General features: G+C 44.8%; 1 protein-coding gene across 2 annotated transcripts in view; it reads left to right on the top strand.

The window, feature by feature from the left end:
• EML6 (EMAP like 6) overlaps positions 1-24394 on the top strand; it is an 854573-nt gene that overhangs the window by 473760 nt on the left and 356419 nt on the right. For both annotated transcript variants that reach the window (XM_069234186.1, XM_069234187.1), the window contains exon 12: positions 2294-2400. In XM_069234186.1, coding sequence (XP_069090287.1) covers positions 2294-2400 — 107 coding nt within the window. The remainder of the gene's footprint in view (positions 1-2293; positions 2401-24394) is intronic.

Below are 24394 nucleotides of genomic sequence, written 5' to 3'. Positions count from 1 at the left end.
CTGTTGGCAGTCAGCTACTTATGGGCTTCTCCTACTGGACATCTGCTGTGGGGCCATGAAGAGTGTCCGACATCAGATGCCCTTGCTCCTAGTGAGGATTTTCTTAATATTAGGAAGCTCGACACTACCGACAATAAAGCCATACATTTGATAGTGCGAGTCAAGCAATTAACAAGAAATTATCAAAAAATCAAACGATCACAGAACGCATGTGTTTAAAAAATAACTAAATGATATCGTTTGTTTTTCTGAGACATAAAATATGTAGGTACAAATAATTGTCTAAAACTTTATATCCGCAAAGCGCAGTGTGGCATATTGAGAATGTTGTCCGAAGGGAAAGCCTGACAGTTCAGTGTATGATGTCGTACAGAATATCCTTATTACATTCAGGTGACATTGACCTGGAGAGTGAACGCGCCCTGATATTAATTTTAATTAATCTTAATCATCCACAGACTGGTTTAGTGCTTGCCTTTCACACACAGATGCATATATAGATATGTGCTCAAACAGTCCATAATTACCTTGGTAAGCCCGATTACAGAGCTCGATCACCAGGGCAAACAAATGAGCCACAACCTAAGTCCTGCTATTCTGCCTCGACTTCACGTCATACTCTTGAAGCCAACTAATTGGAGTGTTACTTAGCAGAGTCGATCTGCAAATCAGAAACGAAAACAAGCAAACAAATCATTTAAAACCATCTTTGTGTATACAGAAGTCAGAGGTGCGTGTTCATTTACTGATATTGGCTCAGTAGTGGTTAGGTGGTGCTGCTCCTGGGTGCAAGGTGCTGATAGTGACCTCCTGTGTTTCTTCCATAACTTGGTGGAAATTATCACACAGCCTTTGGAGAGACGGTAAAGGTCGTTTTCTTGCCGAAAAGTTTATAGGCTGTGCTGGAGGGACAATGCTGTAGCTTATGGGGAGGACAGGATGAGAATCTTCCAGACAGAAAGAGCCTGCATAATGGTGCAGAGCATCAACTCAGGCTGCAGGCAGAAGGGTGGCATGTGGAGCAGTGGACAGAGGCGAGGTTGGCAGCATGTTGGGCTTGTCCGAGTGGAGTGGTACAGCTGGGAGGTGTGGGTCCCAGATGGAGGAACTGTCAAAGATGGTGTCATTGGGTGTGGTGCTTCTCGGCCCTTACTGAGTTCACCTACCGTGGTTGAAGGATTATAATAGTGTAGCAGATTTTTTTGGGACAGTGGTATGTAGCTCCTCAGCAGTCTCCCAGCCTTTCACATTCCTGGTGCAAAGTAGATTCACTGTGACCTACTGTGCTAGTATAGGTGGGTGAAACATGTTGTGGTAGTTATCTTTATTACACTCAGTTTTTATTTGAGACGGTGGTTGTCCGTGGGTACCACCGTCACTCATTTCTGGGGACCGGCACTTATTTTTCTTCATCAGACATTTCCAGGGAGCAAAAGGGAGAAAAACACACAAAAAAGGGTAAAACAGACGAAGAGAAAGAAGGAAAACGGGCACAGAGGGAGAAAACAGAGTGAGCTAACCGGTGCAGGGAGTGTCTGGCGGTAGACTGAAGATGCCTGGAGGCAGAGGCGACTGCCACTGAACGGGGATGGCGGGGGGAGGGGAATTAAAAAACAAAAAATTACATTAAAAAAACACCCTTACTTGCCCTGAACGGAGACAGGTTTGTCTCCTCCGTCCTCGTCAGGAAACACACAGGCTCCTAAACTACTCTCAGCCAATTACGACACTGCTGTCAACAGCATGACAGCAGCATAGTGATTGGTGTGAGCGGCCTGCTTCAGTGCGCACAGAGGGAGTGAGACTCTGTGCACTTAACTGCCGGGAGGAGAAATGCAAAGTGTGCATGTCTGTTTGGTTGGCCCAACACGGCCGGCCAAACTGACATGCACACTTATGGTGCACTCACCACTCCTCCAGCCTCATCCCACCCTAATTTGGCTCAGCTAAAAAAAAAATGTATAATAACGCTCCGTTATTATCATTTTATATTACCTTCTACTGCAAGCAGTGTGGGGCGACTCTTCTCCTTCTGCTGCTGCCTGGAGGAGAATTCAACACTACACAGCTTTGGTACTCGGCACGCTGACCATTAATAGGGCCACTGGCGCAGAGACTTAGCCACCGGCACTCATTCTTTTACAAATTAAGCACTGATTACTCTGATAGCTAAATGAGCATATTTTACCTTAATGTATTTAAAAACGGATTTGTTGGGCTGTGCTCCAGCCGGTGTCTCCTTTCTTGTTCTTTTGCTGACATTGACTCTTGCTCGTGTGTTTGCTTCATGCAGAGGCTGCCAATGACTCCTACAGTGAAGAATCTGATTCAGACTTGTCCGACGTGCCAGAGCTAGATTCAGATATTGAACTGGAGGCTCAGATTAATTATGATCGTCAGGTCAGTAAACTCCTTTCCGTTCCACAATCCCTGTCTCGCTTTCTCTGTCTAGTCTAGTCCTTCAAAACGATTATGCTCATCAGAATTATTTTTGTTGAAAACAATCTTCTTCGTTGATCGTTTCCCTTAGCTTTTCTTTGATGAAGAAAGGTAGCTCAGATCCAAAAAACAGAGTTCCTTCACAAAGCGGCACCACAGAGCCTGGAACTCCTTCAAACACATCAGCAGTTCACATCACATTGGCTCAGTTCATTGGTGCCTGAGCACAAAATGTAAAGGTGCCTGCTGATCCCGCGCTCCAAAATGTTCTGGTTCAGATGTACAGTTGCTGCTTGTAGCTTTCTTATGCCATACCTCTCTGCAGATACGAGAGCAATGGACCCTGGGGTTTCATGGTTTGCTATGTGCTGATCTAGAGAGCATGGTAAGCGTAATGCTTAAGCAGTGAGTTCAGCCTGTGCACATCCTAATTCTGCATTTGCAGTTTTCATTGGTGGCGCCCAGAAAGCATTACAGCAGACAAGATGAAACAGGCAAGACTAAATAGAGCCAGTGTGCACGGGTTTCAGTGTGTGTGTGCTGACTTCCCTTGGAAGGCATCAGTATAACTGTTCAGCAGCACTTGAAAGTCCATTGGGCATATTTACTACAAGTGACCATTCGCTTCTCTGGTGAAATTAAACATAAACACTCAATGGCAAGGCGACGAAGCGACAAATAAAACATTTTTATTGTATGTACCAACTTGGGGAATGCCAAGATAATAGGAAACACTTTTAGATCAAAAAGAATAGAATTCATTACAATTGTACACATAAAGTGTTTGTATGGTCATGACATTCAGTGGGGTGCCGTTCAGGTGCGTAAGCTACAGTGAGCAACAAGGACTGGCGGATCTTTCACTTGCCGCTAAATGCCTTGTTTCCAGCCTGGGTTTCCATTCAGTGCATTCCGTGATTTGTATTCTGTTTACTTCATTTGTTCTGATTGGACTTATGCTATGACGTGTAGCTAGTAATTAAAAAGAAAGCGAGGATTGGATGGACTTGGAGACTTAAGTCCATCACCCAGTATGAGTTGTTTCCCTTAGCCAGGGGCCAACGGTGGAATAGCCATTAAAACTCCTCTACTTTCTCCACCTCAACTATGATATCCTCTGCAGAAGGGCTCAATATTAAGTAAATAAATATGGAGCCTGAATCCCGAGCACATAGTAAGCACATCTGCCTGTTAATTTCTCTCTCTGTCTGTTCAGCATCCATCTAATTCTGCCTCCCTGTGTACCGTCTGACTGCTAGTAGGTCAGTATATGTGTATCTGTCTGAGAGCCTCTGTGTTGTCATGTGTGCATTGAACCTGTTTATGTGTGTTGGGTCTGCGTCTTTGGTGACTGTTTCTTTGATGGTATATGTGCTTGGGTGCATGTAACTCCAGGTGGGTGTAGGTCTTTGGTCATGTTTAACTATAGGTTATGGCTCGTGATGTGTGTATGGGTGGCTCTTGATGTCTTGTTTTATATGTGTGTGTGTTGGACAGCTTGAGATGTGTTGATCTGTCTACAGGTGTGATGCTGTGTTTGCATCTGTGCATGGATATGTGTTTTGTCACTGTGTACTTGAATACTGTGGGGGTGATTCTGACCGCGGCGGTCGCCGCCCGCCAAGCGGTTCCCGCCGAAAGACCGCTCCGCGGTCAAAAGACCGCGGCGGTCATTCTGGCTTTCCCGCGGGGCCGGCGGGCGACCGCCAGAAGACCGCCGGCCGGCCCAGCGGGAAAGCCCCGTCAACAAGGAAGCCGGCTCAGAATTGAGCCGGCGGAGTTGAAGGGGTGCGACGGGTGCAGTGGCACCCATCGCGATTTTCACTGTCTGCATAGCAGACAGTGAAAATCTTTGTGGGGCCCTCTTACGGGGGCCCCTGCAGTGCCCATGCCATTGGCATGGGCACTGCAGGGGCCCCCAGGGGCCCCTCGACACCCCATACCGCCATCCTGTTCCTGGCGGGCGAACCACCAGGAACAGGATGGCGGTATGGGGTGTCAGAATCCCCATGGCGGCGCAGCAAGCTGCGCCGCCATGGCGGATTCCCATGGGCAGCGGAAAGTTGGCGGTACACCGCCGGCTTTCCGCTTCTGGCCGCGGCTGTACCGCCGCGGTCAGAATGCCCGGCGGAGCACCGCCAGCCTGTTGGCGGTGCTACCGCCAACCTCCGCCCTGGCGGTAATTACCGCCAGGGTCAGAATGACCCCCTGTGTGTCTGTATGTGCATGCACCATAGAAGCCACTTATTGGGTTTGGTAACATGTTAGTTTTGCAAACACAGTAGAGAGTTCTCTGATCTATGACCGGCAAATGGCGACAGGGAGCCATTTGCAGGACTCCTGAAATAACCATTCACTTGAATTAGGCTATCATTGCGTTAGTTTTATTTAATTTTACATGTTAAAAATAGATATTGAATACCTGGCATGGATGTGGTCAATTGTGGAATGTTTCAACCTTTTTAAAATGTGTTCAGTTACCAGAAAAAAACTTGAACTTTTGCCAGAAAAATAAATCAATGTAGACATTGTCCCAGCGCTTCTCAGCATTTTAAGGGTGGTTACATGGTCCTCTTTGTAGTCCCATTAGATTTTGTTAATGGGATCAGTAAATGTTTTGTTAAACAGCAGATGCAATATGACCTGTATCTTAAAACTAACTACTACTGTGTGTTTTTGTTGTATTTCATTTTACTGGGACAGCAACATTTTGTTTGCTTATTTATGGTTTTGCTGTTTGGATGCCAAAGCATGTCATAAAATAAGGCACAAAACTATTCACTAGTCACTCTTCCACGTTAATTTGAATTACTTTGCTGTCATGGTAAATTCTTGTTGAAATTACAAAAATACTGGGCCTGTGTCCCAAGTATCTCGTGGACGGTCCAAAATCTCTGCTGTTTTATATTTTTCTGTGTATGCCATTTCAGTTCACTACTGCTATTGAAAACTTCATCTTCTGACTGTCACATAATACTCTTCTCTGAGGATACTGGCTAACTCCACCAAAGTAGTCTGTTCTGCAGAAAGGCCGTTTGTATAATTATAATCATTATTTATTTGTGTTGCTATGGAAAATCTTCTACATGTAATTGTACTAATAAACCATTATTTTTTCTCTTTTATAGTTGGATTTTTTATATTTTATGCCGTGAATTGTGAACAACAAACATAAACAGTTTATAACTTCATGTTCAACAAACCTCTTTTTCTATAAGCAAAAAAGTGTCCTTTATGAATAACTAGGGTACAAAAACTGAGAGAGTAGTCCTAAGAACCAAGGGGACAGGGTTACATACAATCAATATCCAATTAACTCACCCCGGCTACTTATGAAGGAAAGAGCATCTATTCAAATCTGTAATCAATACAGTACTAAATGAATTAATATTGTTGCATAATCCCGTGTAAAAAAGTCTTTGTATCACTTACGGTAAGTATTCAAATGTATTAAACAATATTATAATAAATATAAAGGTACATATGTAGGCATATTGCATAACATAGCTTCAGTTTTTCAAAATAAATCCACCTAACCTATACTATCACTGTACACATATGCGTCAGTATTTCATGTATACTTGTCCAGTGCAAGGCTAGTTGTGGTAAAATAGAATTGTTGAAGTTTTCGGTGGTTTAAGTTTCTCAACTTTCTTCAGAACTAAACTTTGCTTTGTAATCTTCTGGCCAACAATATGATGCAACATAGCTTCCACATGTAACATTTATCATATTTCTAAGCCGAACTTCTTGTACAGGGTCGTTTACTATATCTTCATACAATCATAAAAGTGCCCAGAGCCTCAGTCCATTTCTCTAGAGGACGTCTGAGAGAAGACCATGTTGGGGGAGGGGGGATTTTGAAGCCTAATCAGCCACCATGAATTTAGCCACCATGAATCTCTAGGTTTCAATGTACATCAAAGCCTTTGGAATTTGATCTGCTACCCAGCACTTGTAGTGTCAGCCGGGCTACGTTGATCAACAGTGCCTGCATCTCCCACGTTTCTATTTCTACACATCACTCCATTCTAACCATTGTTGATAAATCTCCACAATATATGTGGAATGTATTTTTATGGCTGTTCACTCCAAACAGCAACAATCAGAAAAAAAAAATTCACGCACACATGCACTCTGCAAGAACAAACTAAGATCATGGGGCCTTTTTATTTAGTACTGTATTGGTTATAGATTTGAATGTATGGTGTTTGCTTTTTAAGTAGCTTAGGGGAGTTACTTTTCTGGCGTTATTTATAACAGTATATTTATTGTGCTACTTATTCACAGTTCTCGATTTTGAAGCAAGAAGTCTAGAAAATGATTTAATAATGCAAACTTTTAAATATTTGATAACATTGTTATGTCTTGCCATACATAAACTTGCAAGCCCAACTAACTACCATCCTAACCACTTACACACTATGCTTAACCTACCATACCTAAACTGCCATACTTTCCTACTTACCATACCTACACTGAGGTACCTACCATAAGTAAGCATACTATAATACATATGATGGCTAACATACAATACGTAACCTACCATACATCCCTGAAATATATAACCTAGCATTTCTTAGCTGCACACTATACCTAACATATCGAACCTACCATACTTATCAAACCTACTACCTACAATACTTATAGAAATAACATATGCATGCAGATATACATACCTACCACATCAATATATCAAATCTAACCCACCAACCTTAGCCTGCCTTCTATTTTACCTAACCTACCTTCACCAATATGGTGGCTATATCATCACTATTCTGAGAGAGTGGGATTGTGGAAAAGGGACAGTTTATGTCTACTGGACTTCTAGTAATAGCTCAAGGTAGTGCAGTCTGCTACAGAAAGCAGTTCTGTCTGTCCCAAGGGACCTCTAGTAACATCCTAAGGTACTACAGCCTGTATCGGAAAAGTGGAGAATGTAACCTCTAAAAGGCTTTGCAATGTGAATGACATTGCGTCTTTAAAAATAGCCAGAACCTATTGACTTACCAAGGAATGCTTGGTAATTCCAGGAAGACCAAAAAGCAACAGGGAGAGCCAGCCTAGGACATTCTACCCTGACAAGCTGAAAACCATTTGCCAGGAATTTAAGACGTTAAGATGCCTGTTAAGGGCCCGAGTTTTGTCTCTCTCATCCACAGGGTCAGAAAATTGTCTCCTTTTGAGTAAAGATGGCGTGCCAAGGTAGGAGTACCATTGATGAGCATACCTCCGAAAACTGTAGCAGCGTTATGGGATGGTAGAGTTTGATGACAATTCTTACAAAATGTAACCAATTTTGTGTTGCATGCAAATAAGTGCTTTCAGCAGTTATAAATATTTAATGTAGAAGAAAAAAAAGGTGAAATTGCGAATTTCTGAACAAGGAAACACTCTTCCTGTAAATCAACTATCAAAAGATGCTATTATCTCCTTGTTAGTAGGAAATTGATGACTGGCTGTATCTTTTTAATTAAAGTAAGAGCACAGTAATTCATTCTCTCTGAAGCAAGAAATTGCTCCTACAAGAATTAATGAGGAAGTGGCCTTTGAGTGGGATCACATTTACCATAGACTGCTCAGCGACTGCAGACTGATTAGAAACATTATTAGGCCTTAACGAACCACTGATTATAAAATGGTACTGAAATGTTTTTCAACCTCAGTCTCTTTCACTGACTATTGAAAGGGAACAATCATATCACTGCAGTTCTATCTTTAAATGGAAAGGGGGACGCTAATGTAATTGTCCTCACTCTCCTCCTACATACTTCATTGTGTTAGTCAAGCTGTGATGAGGCAAGCTTTACTCAACATACAGTGGATCTTGGTTTGCTTTTGTGGTAACAGGAGCTCCTCTGTTAGTCCAGGAAACATTCAGTGACTGACGTCCAGTAATAGAATGCATACAAAATGTCAAGCGAGACGTCCACCCCGACCTCATATATGTCCTGGTGCAGATCCTCAATAACATGCGTGCTATCACAGTTAATGACTCTAGGTAAAATAAAAAATACTCTAGCAGATACTAGGAATGGAAATTTGAAATCAGACGTTAACAGACCCCGCGGCAGTTTAGTGTAGCTGGGTGCTCCGAAAAGGTCTCTCGTGGAGGTACTGTTCAGCTGATCCGTTCCTCTGACTCACTCCATAGATTATCCGAAAGGATCAGATAAAGAACAAGATGCAGGACAGGTGCTCTCTGAAGACAGCAGGGCTGCATCTGGTGGCCACGACTATAGAAAAAGCCCTTCAAGAAATGTCTCCTAATGTGACTATCCGTATTTAAATGAGACTAGAAATTAATGGCTCCATCAAAGTTCCAGTGACATTTTCAAGCCTGGTAAATTTTGTATTTATGCCTTTGTGTATGTATGCACTATCTTATAGCGCAAACCTACAGAATGTCCGTGGAGCTCTTTACATATCGAAGCCAGAATGCCTAGCCGGGGTTGCTTGGTTTTGAGAGGGGAGGGTGGACTATTAATTGTGATGCATAGTAGTGTTCTTTAAATGGGTGTGTCTTCAGCTCTTACCCGAGATGAAGAAAGGGGATTGCAATGGAAACGGGTATATTCTTTCAGATCTTTAGAATAGAGCTAGTGAAGGCCTTTTACCTTGTTTTTATGTCTGGAATTGTTCTATTAAATTGCCATTCACTCCGTGGGTCAACATAACTCAGCTTTTTGGCTCCCCTTTCTGTGCTTGCTAACATTTTCCTGGTGGACAAATGTACACATCCGGTACAAAAAGTCTACCCTTCGGTGCCATTGCTGTAGGGACATTACGTGCTTTCTCTTTTTTTTTCATTTTGAACTTGTTTGTCTTTTTCTGAGGTATGGTAGCTCCCTCGGCGCTGCTGCTAGGCGCCTGCTGCAGTCAAACAATATACCAAGATGCCACTCTGGTGTGTTCACGTGTGCGGGTGCACTAGTAGTGAACTTAGTATAGTTTTTTTTATACTTTGATAAAAAACTTTCTTAGATGCCCACCCTTGCGTTCTTCATTGTGGAGGCACGGGTAGCCATCTTAGAATATTTTTTGTTAAACTTGGACAGAGTCTTTTCCAGGGTGAGCACCCATCATGTGTACACCTGGACTCCATGCGTGAGGACTCCTTGCACCCACAGCACTTTTCTATTCATGTTTGTGATGGTGGTCCTGTGAAACAAATGTCTCCTTGGAGGGTTCTGATATTCCTTGTAGCCGAATTGTCATACTATTTGGTGCCTGCGGAGCAATGTGCATTTGATATTCAGATTGCTCACGTGAACACATTTTTAAGTGTGTTGAAATTCCTGTATGCAGGGTAAGATATTTTTAGTTTGTTCTCTAAATTTTCGTTAGCTGGTGGTGACTTTTTAAAATAGGCTTTATATGTTATGGGTGTGCTATTCAAAAGCAGCTGATTGCTGTGTGCGTGTATTTTTGTCTCATATGTAAAGCTTATTGAGCGCTGTTCAATATAAGGCTTGTTTATTTGTGTATGCAAGTTTCTATAGCTTGTTATCTACTGGATCTAATTGCATTTAGTACCACCTACAGGTGAAGTCCTTAGCTCAAATATCAGTGATATTCAAATAGTGCTTTCTTCTGAATATTAACTTACTGAATGTAAGGAAATTTGTTTTTCCATTGATGTAGGTAAGATCATTTCACCCTGACCTTCGGATAGCTTACTCATGGTATTATCAGTGAAGATGATTAGCCATTTGCGTTTTTGATGATTGCAGGTCCTAGATGTGGATCCCATGCCTGCTGTGCCACTTGAGTCAAGCTGCACCTTACTGCTAAGCCAGTCTGAAGGGGATATGGCCTAACTGTTCTATCCAGACTGTTCTATAGTGACAGGACCAAGACAGATTTGCATATTACTGGTCTCTGTCTATAGTGGCGTGTTAGGCACAAAATTATGGACTAGAATCTAGCCCTTGCAGTCACCAATGGCTGAGATTATTTCAAGCATTTCTTCCATAACTTTGTTGGTTGTTGATGGATTCCACATGCTCTTTGATGTTACCTTAAAAATATACTTTTGGTTCAGCTTGGATGTGGTTCTACAATGTTACATTATGTTCTGCGTATAACTAACTACAAATGAATAAGTTCAATTTAAAATACACATCATCATTCTTTTTTATAATTTATTATATTGTTTGTTTTTCAAGTACAACATAATCATAACCCAAGTAACATTCTCTGTGTCAGAGGCCACCAGGTGAGGGGGTGGATGGGTGACCTCCGAGCCCACAGATGAAACATCTCCTTTCCTGTCCATCTGCCCCATATTTTTTCAAATTTTTTAGACATCCTCTTTCCATGTAAATAACCTTTTCCATGGCCATAAATAGGTCCATACCCCTCTTCCAGTCGTTTACCTTCAAATTGTTGCACTCCCTCAACTCTGGGCAGTATCCTGCTTGGCCACAATATATCCCAAGTTTATCAACAGTTTCTTAAAGCTATTTTTGTCTGTTTCTTTCCATAGCCCTAACAGCGCAAGTGAAGCTGTGTGATCAGTGGTGAAATATGAGAATTCCTTCATCCGTTTTGTAATCAACTGCCAATATCTCTGGATTTTAGGGCATGCCCACAAGATGTGAATACATGTACCCTTTCATCCAGAGTTGCACTGGCACCCTTTCTTTGAGGCTCCACCCATTTTGTATAACTACATTCTGCTGTAGTACACTCTGTATAGTGTTTTAAGTTATTTGACTGTGTAGCTGGCTTTTATGGACATTTCTCTCAGGAACCTCACTGTGTCCCCCCTACTCATCATCCTCCAAGACTCTGATTTCATTTTCCAATTTTTCCTTCAATGTATCTCATTTTTATGCATATTCGTTGTTAGTGTGCTGGAAGTAAGTGATATAGCCTCAATGGTGAGTTGTCCAACGGATATTCTCTTCTCCAACTGGGAGGGCGTCTTTCATCCTCTCATCTATAATCATCCTTGAAATAATAACTAAATCTTGCACCTTCGGCACTTATACAATTATTAGTTACTGAAAATATCTAAAAGCTCCACTAAGTATGAAGGCAACAGCTCTTGGAAACCATCAAATCCCCATAATGTTCTTAGGGCAGGCTTGTCTGTCCTACATCTTGTGGTGCTTTAGTAGGGACATCCATCTTTGCTTCTACCTCGTAGAGATCACTGCAGACAAGTTGATGATTCCATCTCAGAAGCATGGCTTGGTACGTTGATCTCTGTGCCTTATTTTGACTTCCATTTTTTGGAGCTGTAGGCTCATTTATACTGAAAACAGAAACACAGCTTTATTCTGCCCCTGTGCACGGCGATCACAATAAGGTCCCAGAAAAGTGTCTGGTGCAATACTTCAGACTGTCGACTAGAAAATTATTTTGGTTTGAACTAATTTGTATAAATATTGTGAGTAAATTATACAACCTTTACCCCAGTGGAAGCATCCACTCATACTTTTGGCTTCTAAACTTATAGAATTATATTGTGCCTGCTACAGGATGTTGCACTGTGAAAAAACAGTATTTTGAGGATCCTAGGGGCATCAGTTGCTACATCTTTGTTTCTCCTTTACTACCCCAAGTCCTACCTTTGTAATTGCAAGTTTGGAGTTTGCAGAGGAAGCACAAAGTAAAAAAAAAAAATTTAAGATCTGAAGTCTACACTCCTTACAAAGGCCTTTGGAAGGAAGGAGGAGGCTTCTTAAAGGCTAACGTTGGGGCAAGGGTGGTGACTCCCTCTTCTTGTCCCTCTAAAAGGCTCTCAGCAGCCTTTCAGCTAAGGGTAGGGGGAAAGAACAAGTGGTGTGGTAGAGGAAAGGAAAAGCCAGCATCCTTGCCTCCCACCGCAACGGAGCATGTGGCAGGGTAGACCCACAGTCAGTGCAGGGATTCTGAATCCTCATACAAGTACAGAATATTGGGAAGCTAGGCATTGCCTTTCATATGAGAGAAAGATGCCCACTTACCCAGTGCTCCTGGCTTTTGTCTCCCAGCAAGACCGCAGGTCCATGGACGTGCGTCTTAAAGTGCATTAGTAGCAGTATTATACATGGACGAAGGGTTTGGGGGATGCTGTGCTGAGACACATGCTAAATCAATATAAGCAGTGAGAGCTGAACTTGCTATGGCGTCCAGCAAGTGGGCCGAAGCGTCTGTCAAAGCATGCCACCCACCAAGACAGACAAGTATGTTGGTGTTTGGTACCTCTGAAAACAAGTCCCAAAATACAAAGGAATGTTTTTCAGCAAGTGCTTAAAATGCACAGGAAACGTCTTGAAAACTGCACTCTTGTTACTTGCTGTACAACGTTCATGTGTGTATGTGTCTCTGAGTCCACACCTGTTTTACCCTGACTTTGCATCTTCATCTGTGAAAGCAGGCTCCTTTCGTGATGTCTGTTTGTGTTCCACATCGTTGTCTGTCTGCCTGTATTTGTTTGGAAGGATCCTGTAACTTTATGCTTGTCACCGCTTATCCCCTTCTTTCTCTGTCAAAGAGTCTTTCCCCATGTCCCTCATCTTATCTCTGTATCAGGGTCCCCCCTCCCTGTGTTCCCTTGTTTCCCTCCGTAACCTTCCCTTATCTCCTTTTTTGTATCTCGTTGTCCAATATCTCTATCTCTGTCTAAGTCCATATCTCATTTGAATGTTTTTGTTGAGTATTTAGCAACACACTACAAAACTGAACCAGCACATTTGGGTAAATGCCAGTGTTACTGTAGGCAAAAAGTGCATACTAATGTAAAACACATTGCAGGCAGCTAATTTAAAGTTAAAGCAATTGTGGACGGTTGCCTGTTGTGTATACAAGGATTGGATGCATGACAACTAATGGCTAACAAAAAAGTACAGTAAGCGTCATGGGTATATCAAATCAGTTTTAGGCTCTTTCAAGCTACGTATCTCGGATAACTGTAGCTTTCCTTGGATAGGGTCTCCATCATATCTAAGCCATGTCTCATTGACTGTGTCTGCTTTCTTCATGTATGTGGCCACCTGTCTCTATGCCCCCTTATGTGTTCTCCAAATTGTGTCATCTTCATCTGTCTTTGTGTCCTCCACATTCTTGTCTGTCTAACGTGTCTTTGTGGTTCTGTTTCTGCATCTCTTTACCAGTGGTCTCCCGTCTTATCTCATATGGCAGTGTCCCCTAGGCTTCAGTGTTCATGTTACCAGCCTTTCAAGTTTAGTTCCCTTGATTTCATTTTTATATACCCCTGCATCACTCTCCCACTTTCTATATGAATCTGTCCCCCACAGTTCATGCTTTAGTCCTCTTGTCCCTAGTAGGCTTCCTCCTGCACTTTAATCAGCTTGCAGTAGGATCACAAAGATGAATAATACTTGTCAAATGATGTGATAAGATCTCTTGGTGAAAGTCTTCTATGACACACTTTTAAATACTTTTTTGTCCTCCTGTATCCATACCTGAAATACGTAACATGTCTGTTGTGAGAGTGGTTACTTATATTTAGTGGAGGGATAGTCATTTTTTAATACTTAGGTGAACCAGCTGTAGCTAGATTTAACAGAGTTTGTAGATGAGAATGGGTACATATGGAGCCTTCCAGGAGGTAGGTTAGGGCGCATGAGTCCATGCATTTCCATTGTCCACTGGTTGCTTTTTCTGGGAAGTGTGTCTTTGTTACATTTCCTGTCAACATTATTGTGATGTGCACCTCAACGTGATCCCTTTAATGTAGTTCTAGTAGCTCTGTTACTGTCAGGGGCTCATTGAAGCTAAAAATAACACTGAATGTGTGCCACTCAGTACATGGGTGTTTTGAAGTTATTTAAGGTGCAGGATTTTCATACTGATTGTTGGAATACATTTCAGGGCTTTTCTGGGATTTCAAATGTGTTAAAATGTTCTAGATGTGTGACGGATGTGTATGAGGATTATCCTTCCTACAGAGTCTGTGAGTGAGTGAGCTAATCTGGGTTTGTATGTCAGAGGGCTGTAATTCAGTAAAGAGAAGATGCCCTGTGTCTGTGTGCGAGATAAAACTGTCGAATATGAGGAAATTCACCTATATTTGGGAGGTTTTTATTTATTTATTTATTTTTGCTCCTTGCAGGCTAGTGAAGCCCCTCACAGCATTTATGGGGTATGTGTGTTACTATGTCTTAGTTGTTGGGGAAAGCATTGTGAACAAGAGAGCACTTTCTTCCCTGTGGCAAGTTTTAGTTTGGGGCAGCATGTCGATGAGTGTGTGAAAGATGTTTTAGAGGTTCTAGAATGCTGAGTGTGTGACATGCATACAGTGGGTAGGGTATGTTTAGATCCAGATTGGGGGTGATCCAAGCCACGTGTGCTGTCACTAGCATGACAGAAATAGTAACCTGGTGATGTTAGGTAGGGAACTGCATCGAGGCTGGTAGTTTGTCTGTGATGTTCATACATGGGGTGTCTGGTGGTTTTGAGGTCTTGATTGGTGTGTGATTATATGTGTGGTTTTATCCATTGTGATTCACTTTTCTGTGGGTGAGTCATTCCATGTATCTAAATTATTTAAGTAGATTTTATATATATAGTTTACAGGAAGGGGTGTGGCCTGGACTGCCAAGATGGCAGGCGGACTCTTTTAGACTCTCTCACTCCGCCGCTTCTTCTCGCCATTTTTGGGTTGGTGGCATACCCACAAATGAGGATGGGGCACGTCTAGGTCCAGCGCTGGGGAATAATTGAGGCCCAGGGGCCACATGATGCACTGCGACCTCCCACGCACAAGATGGTGGACTGTGATGTTGCTTCTCTTTTTGGCCCGATTTGAGGTGGGTCTGCAAGGCAAATACCCAGCTGCTGAGGCCACCTGTGAGTGTGATCGGATCCTGGGCTGAGGTGGTGAGTTTTCTCCTGATGAGGATCGGGATCTTGGGTTGAGCGGGCAGCTGCCCGGGCTCCCACAGGACTTGGGAGGTAATTGAGGAAGGCTGTGGGGACATCAGGCATTCCCGGTGGTGAGTGCTGGGTTCCTGGCCCTGTGTTGGGACTGCAGAGGTTATGGGGGCTCCAAGGCAACCTGGGAACCTGCTTCTTTTGCCTCTCACGCTTTTCTTTCTCACCCACATTTGGGCCTCACACTTGGCCTGTGCATCACTTCTTGGGCCTTCAGATTTGTGATGACCCTGTGGGGTGCATTTCTCCCTTACACCTTCTATTGGGCCTGCATGGCCCGGGCCCCTTTTTTGTTGACCTTTGCACTATTGTTGTGCCCTACAGAGGCCCCATGTCCCAGCCCTGGCAGAAGGGGCTATTTCTCTTCATCCTTGAACTCTGTATTGCTTGTCACTGGACTGGCCGGGAAGTGCCCCACTTACCTGGCGTATGACTCCCCTAATCATGGGCCTACTCACCTTAAACTCCTCAGTTGCCACCTGTATATTCTGAGTACTACTCCCCTTTTGCATTAGCGGAGATAAGAGTGGTGGTCATAGGGCACCCAATGGCTCCTCTGGACAGCACACTACTCTGCTCCCAGAGTCAAATTTGGCCTGACTGCTTGTGCTGCCCAGGGGACCCCTTACAGACGCTGGTCCACTCTGGTGCAGGCGGGTCAGACCCCCTCACTTGAAAACCAGGGCCCAAGCTCCCGCCACGCAACGCTGCAACACTCTTCCAAGCATTGACCCCCTGCTTTCCTACGGTACAGCACCATAGTGCGCAACAAGGGCTCAATGGGCCAGGCCAAAATGGACAAATATACGGCCCCCGTCAAGGGTGTCAGGGAATCGGAGGGGAAGGGGGAACCTCAGAGACAGACACTCCACCAACTAAAGACACCACGCCTCTTATCCTGCAAGCAATTCAAGACTCCAAGGTGACCCTAGAAACACTAGGCAGCCCTGGCCCAGGGAGGCAGAACAAAGAATTTCCTCTGAGAGAGGGTGTTACAACCTCTACCTTTGGAAATAGGTGTGAAGGGCTGGGGAGGAGTAGCCAACCCCAGTCTCTGGAAATGCTTTGATGGGCACAGATGGTGCCCATCTCTGCATAAGCCAGTCTACACCGGTTCAGGGATCCCCCAGCCCTGCTCTGGCACAAAACTGGACAAAGAAAGGGGAGTGACCGCTCCCCTGACCAGTACCTCCCAGGGGAGGTGCCCAGAGCTCCTCCAGTGTGTCCCAGACCTCTGCCATCTTGGAAACAGAGGTGTTGGGGGCACACTGGACTGCTCTGAGTGGCCAGTGCCAGCAGGTGACGTCAGAGACCCCCTCTGATAGGCTCTTACCTTTCTTGGTAGCCAATCCTCCTTTCTTGGTAGCCAAACCTCCTTTTCTGGCTATTTAGGGTCTCTCCTCTGGTGAATTCTTCAGATAACGAATGCAAGAGCTCACCAGAGTTCCTCTGCATCTCCCTCTTCACCTTCTACCAAGAATCGACTGCTGACTGCTCCAGGATGCCTGCAAAACCCCAACAAAGTAGCAAGACGACTACTAGCAACATTGTAGCGCCTAATCCTGCTGGTTTTCTTGACAGTTTCCAGGTGGTGCATGCTCTGGGGGTAGTCTGCCTTCACCCTACACCAGAAGCTCTGAAGAAATCTCCCGTGGGTCAACGGAATCTTCCCCCTGCTAAAGCAGGCACCAAAAGACTGCATCACTGGTCCTCTGGGTCCCCTCTCATCCTGACGAGCGTGGTCCCTGGAACACAGCAACTCTGTCCAAGTGACTCCCACAGTCCAGTGACTCTTCAGTCCAAGTTTGGTGGAGGTAAGTCCTTGACTCCCCACGCTAGACTGCAAAGCTGTGTACTGCGTGATTTGCAGCTGCTCCTGCTCCTGTGCACTCTTCCAGGATTTCCTTTGTGCACAGCCTAGCCTGGGTCCCCAGCACTGCGTCCTGCAGTGCACAACCCTCTGAGTTGGCCTCCAACGTCGTGGGACCCTCTTTTGCAACTTCGCGTGGACTCCGGTTCACTAATCTTCTAAGTGCCTGTTGGGGTACTTCTGCGGGTGCTGTCTGCTTCTATGAGGGCTCTCTGAGTTGCTGAGCGCCCCCTCTGTCTCCTCCTCCAAGGGGCGACATCCTGGTCCTTCCTGGTCTTCAGCAGCACCCAAGGCTTGTTTGCAGTATTTCTGCGTGGAAACACTTCTGCAACCTTCATCGCGACGTGGGACATCTGCCTTCCAAAGGAGAAGTTCCTAGTCCTCTTCGTTCTTGCAGAATTCCAAGCTTCTTCCATCCGGAGGCAGCTTCCTTGCACCTTCATCCGGGGTTTCCTGGGCTCCTGCCCCCCCTGGACACTGTCCCGACTATTGGACTTGGTCCCCTTGCCTTGCAGGTCCTCAGGTACGGACATCCATTGTCAGTGCACTGCTGGTGTTTGTTGTTCTTGCAGAATCCCCCTATCACGACTATTGTGCTCTCTTGGGGTAGTAGGTGCGTTTTACTCCTACTTTTCAGGGTCTTGGGGTGGGGTATCTTGGACACCCTGACTGTTTTCTTACAGTCCCAGCGACCCTTCACAAGCTCCCATAGGTCTGGGGTCCAATCGTGATTCGCATTCCATTTTTGGAGTATATGGTTTGTGTTGCCCCTATACTTATGCTTGCCTATTGCAACCTATTGTAATTCTACACTGTTTCCATTACTTTTCTGACTCTTACTTACCTATTTTTGGTTTGTGTACATATAACTTGTGTATATTACTTACCTTCTTACTGAGGTTCTGGGAAGCATATATTTCGCTCCCGGTTGCGCTACACTTACCTGTAGCCCTTTTTTCTTCTTTTTGTTGTTGGTGGTGGGTTTGTCTGGTCTTTTTTCCTGTCTCTGTCCATGTTGTGTCCCTCTTGTCTTCTTCGTGTTTTTGTCCAGCATGCTCTGTTTTTCTTGTATACTACTTTCTTTTTCCTATACTGGTCTATGGGCTCTTCCCAATTCAAGATGGTGTTCTTTCCTTTTCCTGTGATGTCACTTCCCTTTTTCTCAGTATATAAGTCAGTCAGTCTTGTTCCACCTTGCGTTGCAAACACTTCCTTCTGGTTGTGCTGTTCGCTCCTGTTCTTTGTTCCTGCTTTTTGCGTTTGGGAGATTTTTACCTGTTCTTTGTTCCTGCTTTTTGCCTTGGGAGATTTTTACCTGTTCTTTGTTCCTGCTTTTTGTCTTGGGAGATTTTGCCTATTTTTGTTTCCTGTTGTCAAGTCCTGTTTTTTCTTGTTTTTCTTCAGGAGTTCCTGTTTGAGGGTTTTTCCCCAGTGTTGTTTTTTTTTCCCTCTGGGACTCCTTCTGGAAGGTACGGTCTGCTTTGGCGTAGCCTGTCAAGCAACACCGTGGCTACTAGAAGGGGTCGCCCTTATCTGGGAGTATCCAGAACCTGTAGAAGACTTGGTGTATTTGCCAACCCGGTATCCAGAGGTGAGAAGTCCAGCGCAGTACATAACAGATTGCAATGCCAAAAGATTCCGCGTTGCGAGATTGCCATGGAAGATCCACAGGGAGAGGCATCAGAAAATGCTCAAGCCATGTTGCAGACTGTCCAACAACAAGCCCAAGAGTTACAACAGTTAGGGGTAGAGAACACTGCGCTACGACAGGTCTTGTCTTCCCGATCAATGGACATACCACCCGTATCTGCCACTACTCCTCTATATTTTGGAGATCTTCTAAAGATGAACGAATTTTTGGATGCCCTGATGGTTTTCTTTGCCTTTCGTCCACTCCAGTTTTCTTCGGATAAGGCTAAGGTGGGCTATCTGATCAGCGCCTTGTCTGGTCCGGCGCTTGCTTGGGCGACTCCTCTGGTTTCTGCAGAAGACCCAGTCCTGGCTAACTATTCCGCTTTCCTGACTCTTTTCAAACAAATGTTTGAGAGACCTGGTGTAGAAGCAGCAGCTGAAGAAGCCTTATGTGACATTCAGCAGGGTAATCAGGATGTTCTGCAGTATTTAACCCGCTTCAAACAGCTGGCAGCTGAAACTTCCTGGGTGGAACGCACCTTCATAACTCTTTTCCACCGAGGCCTGCATGAAGAAATTAAAGATGAGCTTGTACATTTTTCTCCAGCTTGTTCTTTGAAGGAATTAATGGATCAATCTATGAACTGGTACCTTGCGTGCTAGCAGTCGGCGAATGGAAGATATTCCATCCAAAGCTTCTCCACCTCCCCCTGAAGAACCCATGCAGATAGATCTGGTTCGTGGGCCATTGACGGAGTCAGTAAGAGAGGAACAACAATGACCGCCGCCCGCCAAACTTCCCCCGTCAAAAGACCGCGGGGGCCATTTCGACTTTCCCGCTGGGCCGGCGGGCGCCCGCCAAGGGAGCGCCCGCCGGCCCAGCGGGAAAGGCCCTGCAACACAGGAGCCGGCTACGAATGGAGCTGGCGGTGTTGCAGAGGTGCGACGGGTGCAGTTGCACCCGTCGCGATTTTCACTGTCTGCCAAGCAGACAGTGAAAATCATGCTGGGGCCCTGTTAGGGGGCCCCTGCACTGGCATGGGCAGTGCAGGGGCCCCCAGGGGCCCCATGACACCCGTTCCCGCCATCCTGTTCCTGGCGGTAAAAACCGTCAGAAACAGGAAGGAAGGGGGTCAGAATCTCCATGGCGGCGCTGCAAGCAGCGCCGCCATGGAGATTCAGCCCAGCCAGGGGTAATCCGGCGGGAAACCGCCGGATCCCCTTTTCTGACCGCGGCTTTACCGCCGCGGTCAGGATGGGCAGGAAAGCACCGCCAGCCTGTTGGCGGTGCTTTCCGTCGGTCACGGCCCTGGCGGTTTTTACCGCCAGGGTCGGAATGACCCCCTTTGTCTGTACTGTGGTAAGGTTGGCCACCTGATCCGTAGTTGTCCGGTACGTCCCTCAAGACCTGCAGGAAACGCCAGCTCCCGTCTCCTGTAAGGAGGAAGGAGATGGGAGGAGCTGAAGTACCATCAATATGTTCATCCAAAGAAAGCATGTCCACCCTGTTTAACCTCTCGTCAAGTTACAAAGTTCACAAGATCAAGAAGAACACCTTCTGGCTCTCCTTGATTGTGGAGCCAGTGAACGTATCTAGCTGAGTGAGACCTGGGCTGCGAGTAAAGGAATTCCACGCATTCTTAAAGAGACTCTTGAGCAGGTTCACATGGTGGATGGCTCTCCGTTAACTTCAGGACCTGTGGTGGCCTCAACTCCTACTCTTTGTTTGACATTTGGGGGGCATCAAGAACATGTTGCCTTTGATCTCATAGCCTCACCAAATCACATCATGATTTTGGAAATATCCTGGTTAGCCCGACACAACCCCTATATCAATTGGGAAACAAGAACTATATCCCTAACGTCGTCATTTTGTCAACAGAATTGTTATTCCACTACTTATTATTGGACTCCCAAAAGGTCCTATCAGTCAACTAAGGATAACACTAACTCTATCAATATGATCCAGGGGGTTCCAGATTGTTATCAGGAATATATCAGGATTTTTCAGAAACCTAGTAATCCTACTTTGCCTCCTCATCGCAGTTATGACTGTGCATTTCCTTTACTTCCTGATGAAGTTGTCCCTTTTGGTCGAATGTATTCTCTGACAGACCAAGAAAAGAAGGTGCTAAAGGAATATTTAGACAATAACTTACACAACAGTTTGATTGCTCCTTCCACGTCCCCTGCTGGGGCTCCTCTCTTCCTCGTCCCAAAGAAGATTAAGGATCTGCGTCCTTGTGTTGACTTTTGTGAACTCAACAGAATAACAATTAAGGATCGATATCCGCTGCCTTTAATCAGAGATATATTGGATGCCATTCAAGGAGCCAAGATGTTTACCAAATTAGACTTACAGGGTGCCTATCATCTCCTTCGGATCAAGGAAGGAGATGAATGGAAGACAGCTTTCCGTACCCCTTTTGGGCACTATGAGTACTGTGTTATGCCCTTTGGACTGACCAATGCCCCTTCTGTTTTTCGAAGATTTATTGATTTGGAATTCTCTGATGTACTCAACCAATATGTAGTCATTTATTTAGATGATATCTTGATGTATTCCCTTGATCCTGAGCAACATATAGATCATGTCCTGCAAGTCCTGGAAAGACTCAAGAAAAACCAATTGTTTTGTAAACCTGAGAAGTGTGAGTTCCATAAATCTGAAGTAAAGTATTTGGGGTTCTGTATTAATCAACACGGAATATCCATGGATCCTGACAAGGTCAGTGCCATATTAGATTAGCCTTCTCCAACGTCCATTAAGGAAATGCAATGTTTCCTTGGTTTATCAAACTTTTATCGTCAGTTTATTCAGAACTTTACCCACCTACAAAGTTTCATAACACAAACAATTAAGAAAGAGAACCTAAAGAAGGGTTTCGTTTGGACCAAGGATGCTGAACGTGCGTTTCAAGAATTTAAGACAGCCTTTACCCAAGCACCCGTGTTGCATCATCCTGACAATACCAAGACATTTATCGTTGTGACTGATGCCTCAGACAGAGCTATTGGGGCAGTTCTGCTGCAGAAACAAGACAACAATGGATTGGAACATCCTATCTTTTATCTGTTTCATATCCTATCAGAGGCTGAACGCAATTATTCTGTACTGGAACGAGAACAACTCGCTCTCAAAGTAGCTTGTAAAAAATGGAGGCATTTCTTTATGAGTTCCAGAGAGCCTTTTGAAGCCAGGACTGATCATCGTAATCTCCAATGTCTTCTGAGTTTTCAGTGTCGCAATAGTCGTCAGGCTCAATGGGCTTTCTTCTTTAGCCAGTACGATTTCATGATCACGTACATACCTGGTTCCCAGAATTCAGTGGCATTGCCTTATCCCGCAGATATCCTGACATAGCCCACAACTCCTCTCCACATCTTATTGAGTCTAGCAGAATCATCGGAGCCACTCAATCTTTTCAAGAACGCGTTCAATCCGAGTACCAGTTTCTGTCTGCTTCAGAATGGGATAGAGTGACTCCTTTTTTGCAGAAGAAGGACAACTACTTCTATCATCAACATGCTCTTTTCTTACCTACCAAGAAAGTGCAGGCAGAAGCTCTACAAATGTGCCATGATTCTCCTATAGCCGGTCATCAAGGTATCAGGAAGACCCAGGAGCTGCTTCAGCGATCTTTTTGGTGGCCTTCGCTTAAGACAGACACTGAAACCGATGTGTCAGCATGCCCAGTCTGTGCTCAGACTAAGACACCCCGAAACTAAGGTGGCAGGTTTATTAAGATCTTTACCGGTTCCTTCCACTCCTTGGTGTACTCTATCCATGGATTTCATATGCTCTCTGCCTATCTCCTCTGGTAACCAAGTAATCATGGTGACTGTGGATTTAATTCACCAAGTTGGCCCATTTCTCCACCTTGAAGAAACTACTGACGGCCCCGGAAATGAGTCGCATTTTTCTGCTGGATATTTTTCGTCTCCATGGTCTTCAGCAAGAGGTCATTTCAGACAGAGGGCCTCAATATGTATCACGTTTCTGGGGAGCCTTTTGTGCCTTATTTAACATTGAGATTTCTTTATTCTCTGGTTTCCATCCACAAACTAATGGGCAAACTGAAAGAGTGAATCAAGAACTTCAGCAGTATCTGAGATGTTACTGTAATGCGACACAAAGGAATTGGTCGGAGTATCTTGCTCTTGCCGAGTTCTCCTATAACAACACAATACATAGTGCGACCAAGACCACACCCTTTTATTGTACCTATGGATTTCATCTGAGGAGTTTCACTACTGTTTCCCGAACATCCTCTCCTGTGCCTGCTGTCACTTCTTTTTCACAACAGATCAGTCGAATCTAGGGCCTACTTCACACAACTGTCCTAGCTTCAAAACAAGCAATGAAACGAAAGGCGGATCTTTATCGGCAAGCCGCACCTTTGTATCAAGTGGGCAACAAGGTATGGCTTTCTTCCAGATTTCTACCATCCCGGTTTTCCACCAATAAGTTCAAGCCACGTTCTTATGGACCCTTTCGGATTTCGCAAGTCCTGAATCCTGTAGTTGTGCGTCTCCGCTTACCTCATACCTGGAGGGTTCATCCTGTTTTCCATGTGTCCTAGTTAAAACTCTTCGTTCCTGATCCATACCATCACCAGTTCCAGCGTCCACCTCCTCTTTCTATTAACGGGCAGCCTGAGTATGAAGTCCAGGAGATCTGTGATTCCAGAATGTTTCGACACAAACTACAGTTTTTGGACCATTGGAAAGGATACCCTCTCAGTGACTGTTCTTGGGAGGATGCTTCCTCCGTCCATGCTCCCCGTTTGGCCCGCCTGTATTTTTACAGTCATCCTGACAAACCTGGTGCCTCGGGAAGGGGACCTACTGTAATGCCACGTCTCTTTCTGTCCTCGCGGATGGAGCGCGCTACTGATACTCAGAGCGCCGTTCCCTGCGTTTTTTGACTACACATTCTGGGAAGCATATATTTCGCTCCCGGCTGCGCTACACTTACCTGTAGCCCTTTTTTCTTCTTTTTGTTGTTGGTGGTGGGTTTGTCTGGTCTTTTTTCCTGTCTCTGTCCATGTTGTGTCCATCTTGTGTTCTTCGTGTTTTTGTCCCAGCATGTTCTGTTTTTCTTTTATACTACTTTCTTTTTCCTATAACGGTCTATGGGCTGTTCCCAATTCAAGATGGTGTTCTTTCCTTTTCTTGAGGTCACTTCCCTTTTTCTCAGTATATAAGTCAGTCAGTCTTGTTCCACCTTGCGTTGCAAACACTTCCTTCTGGTTGTGCTGTTCGCTCCTGTTCTTTGTTGCTGCTTTTTGCCTTGGGAGATTTTTGCCTGTTATTTGTTCCTGCTTTTTGCCTTGGGAGATTTTTGCCTGTTCTTTGTTCCTTCTTTTTGCTTTGGGAGATTTTGCCTATTTTTGTTTCCTGTTGTCAAGACCTGTTGTTTCTTGTTTTTCTTCAGGAGTTCCTGTTTGAGGTTTTTTCCCCAGTGTTGGGTTTTTTTCCCTCTGGGACTCCTTCTGGAAGGTACGGTCTGCTTTGGGATAGCCTGTCAAGCGACACCGTGGCTACTAGAAGGGGTCGCCCTTA

The sequence above is a fragment of the Pleurodeles waltl genome, chromosome 5 (assembly GCF_031143425.1).
Source record: "Pleurodeles waltl isolate 20211129_DDA chromosome 5, aPleWal1.hap1.20221129, whole genome shotgun sequence".
In the NCBI taxonomy this organism is placed as follows: Eukaryota; Metazoa; Chordata; class Amphibia; order Caudata; family Salamandridae; genus Pleurodeles; species Pleurodeles waltl.
This window is presented reverse-complemented; position numbering and strand designations above follow the sequence as displayed.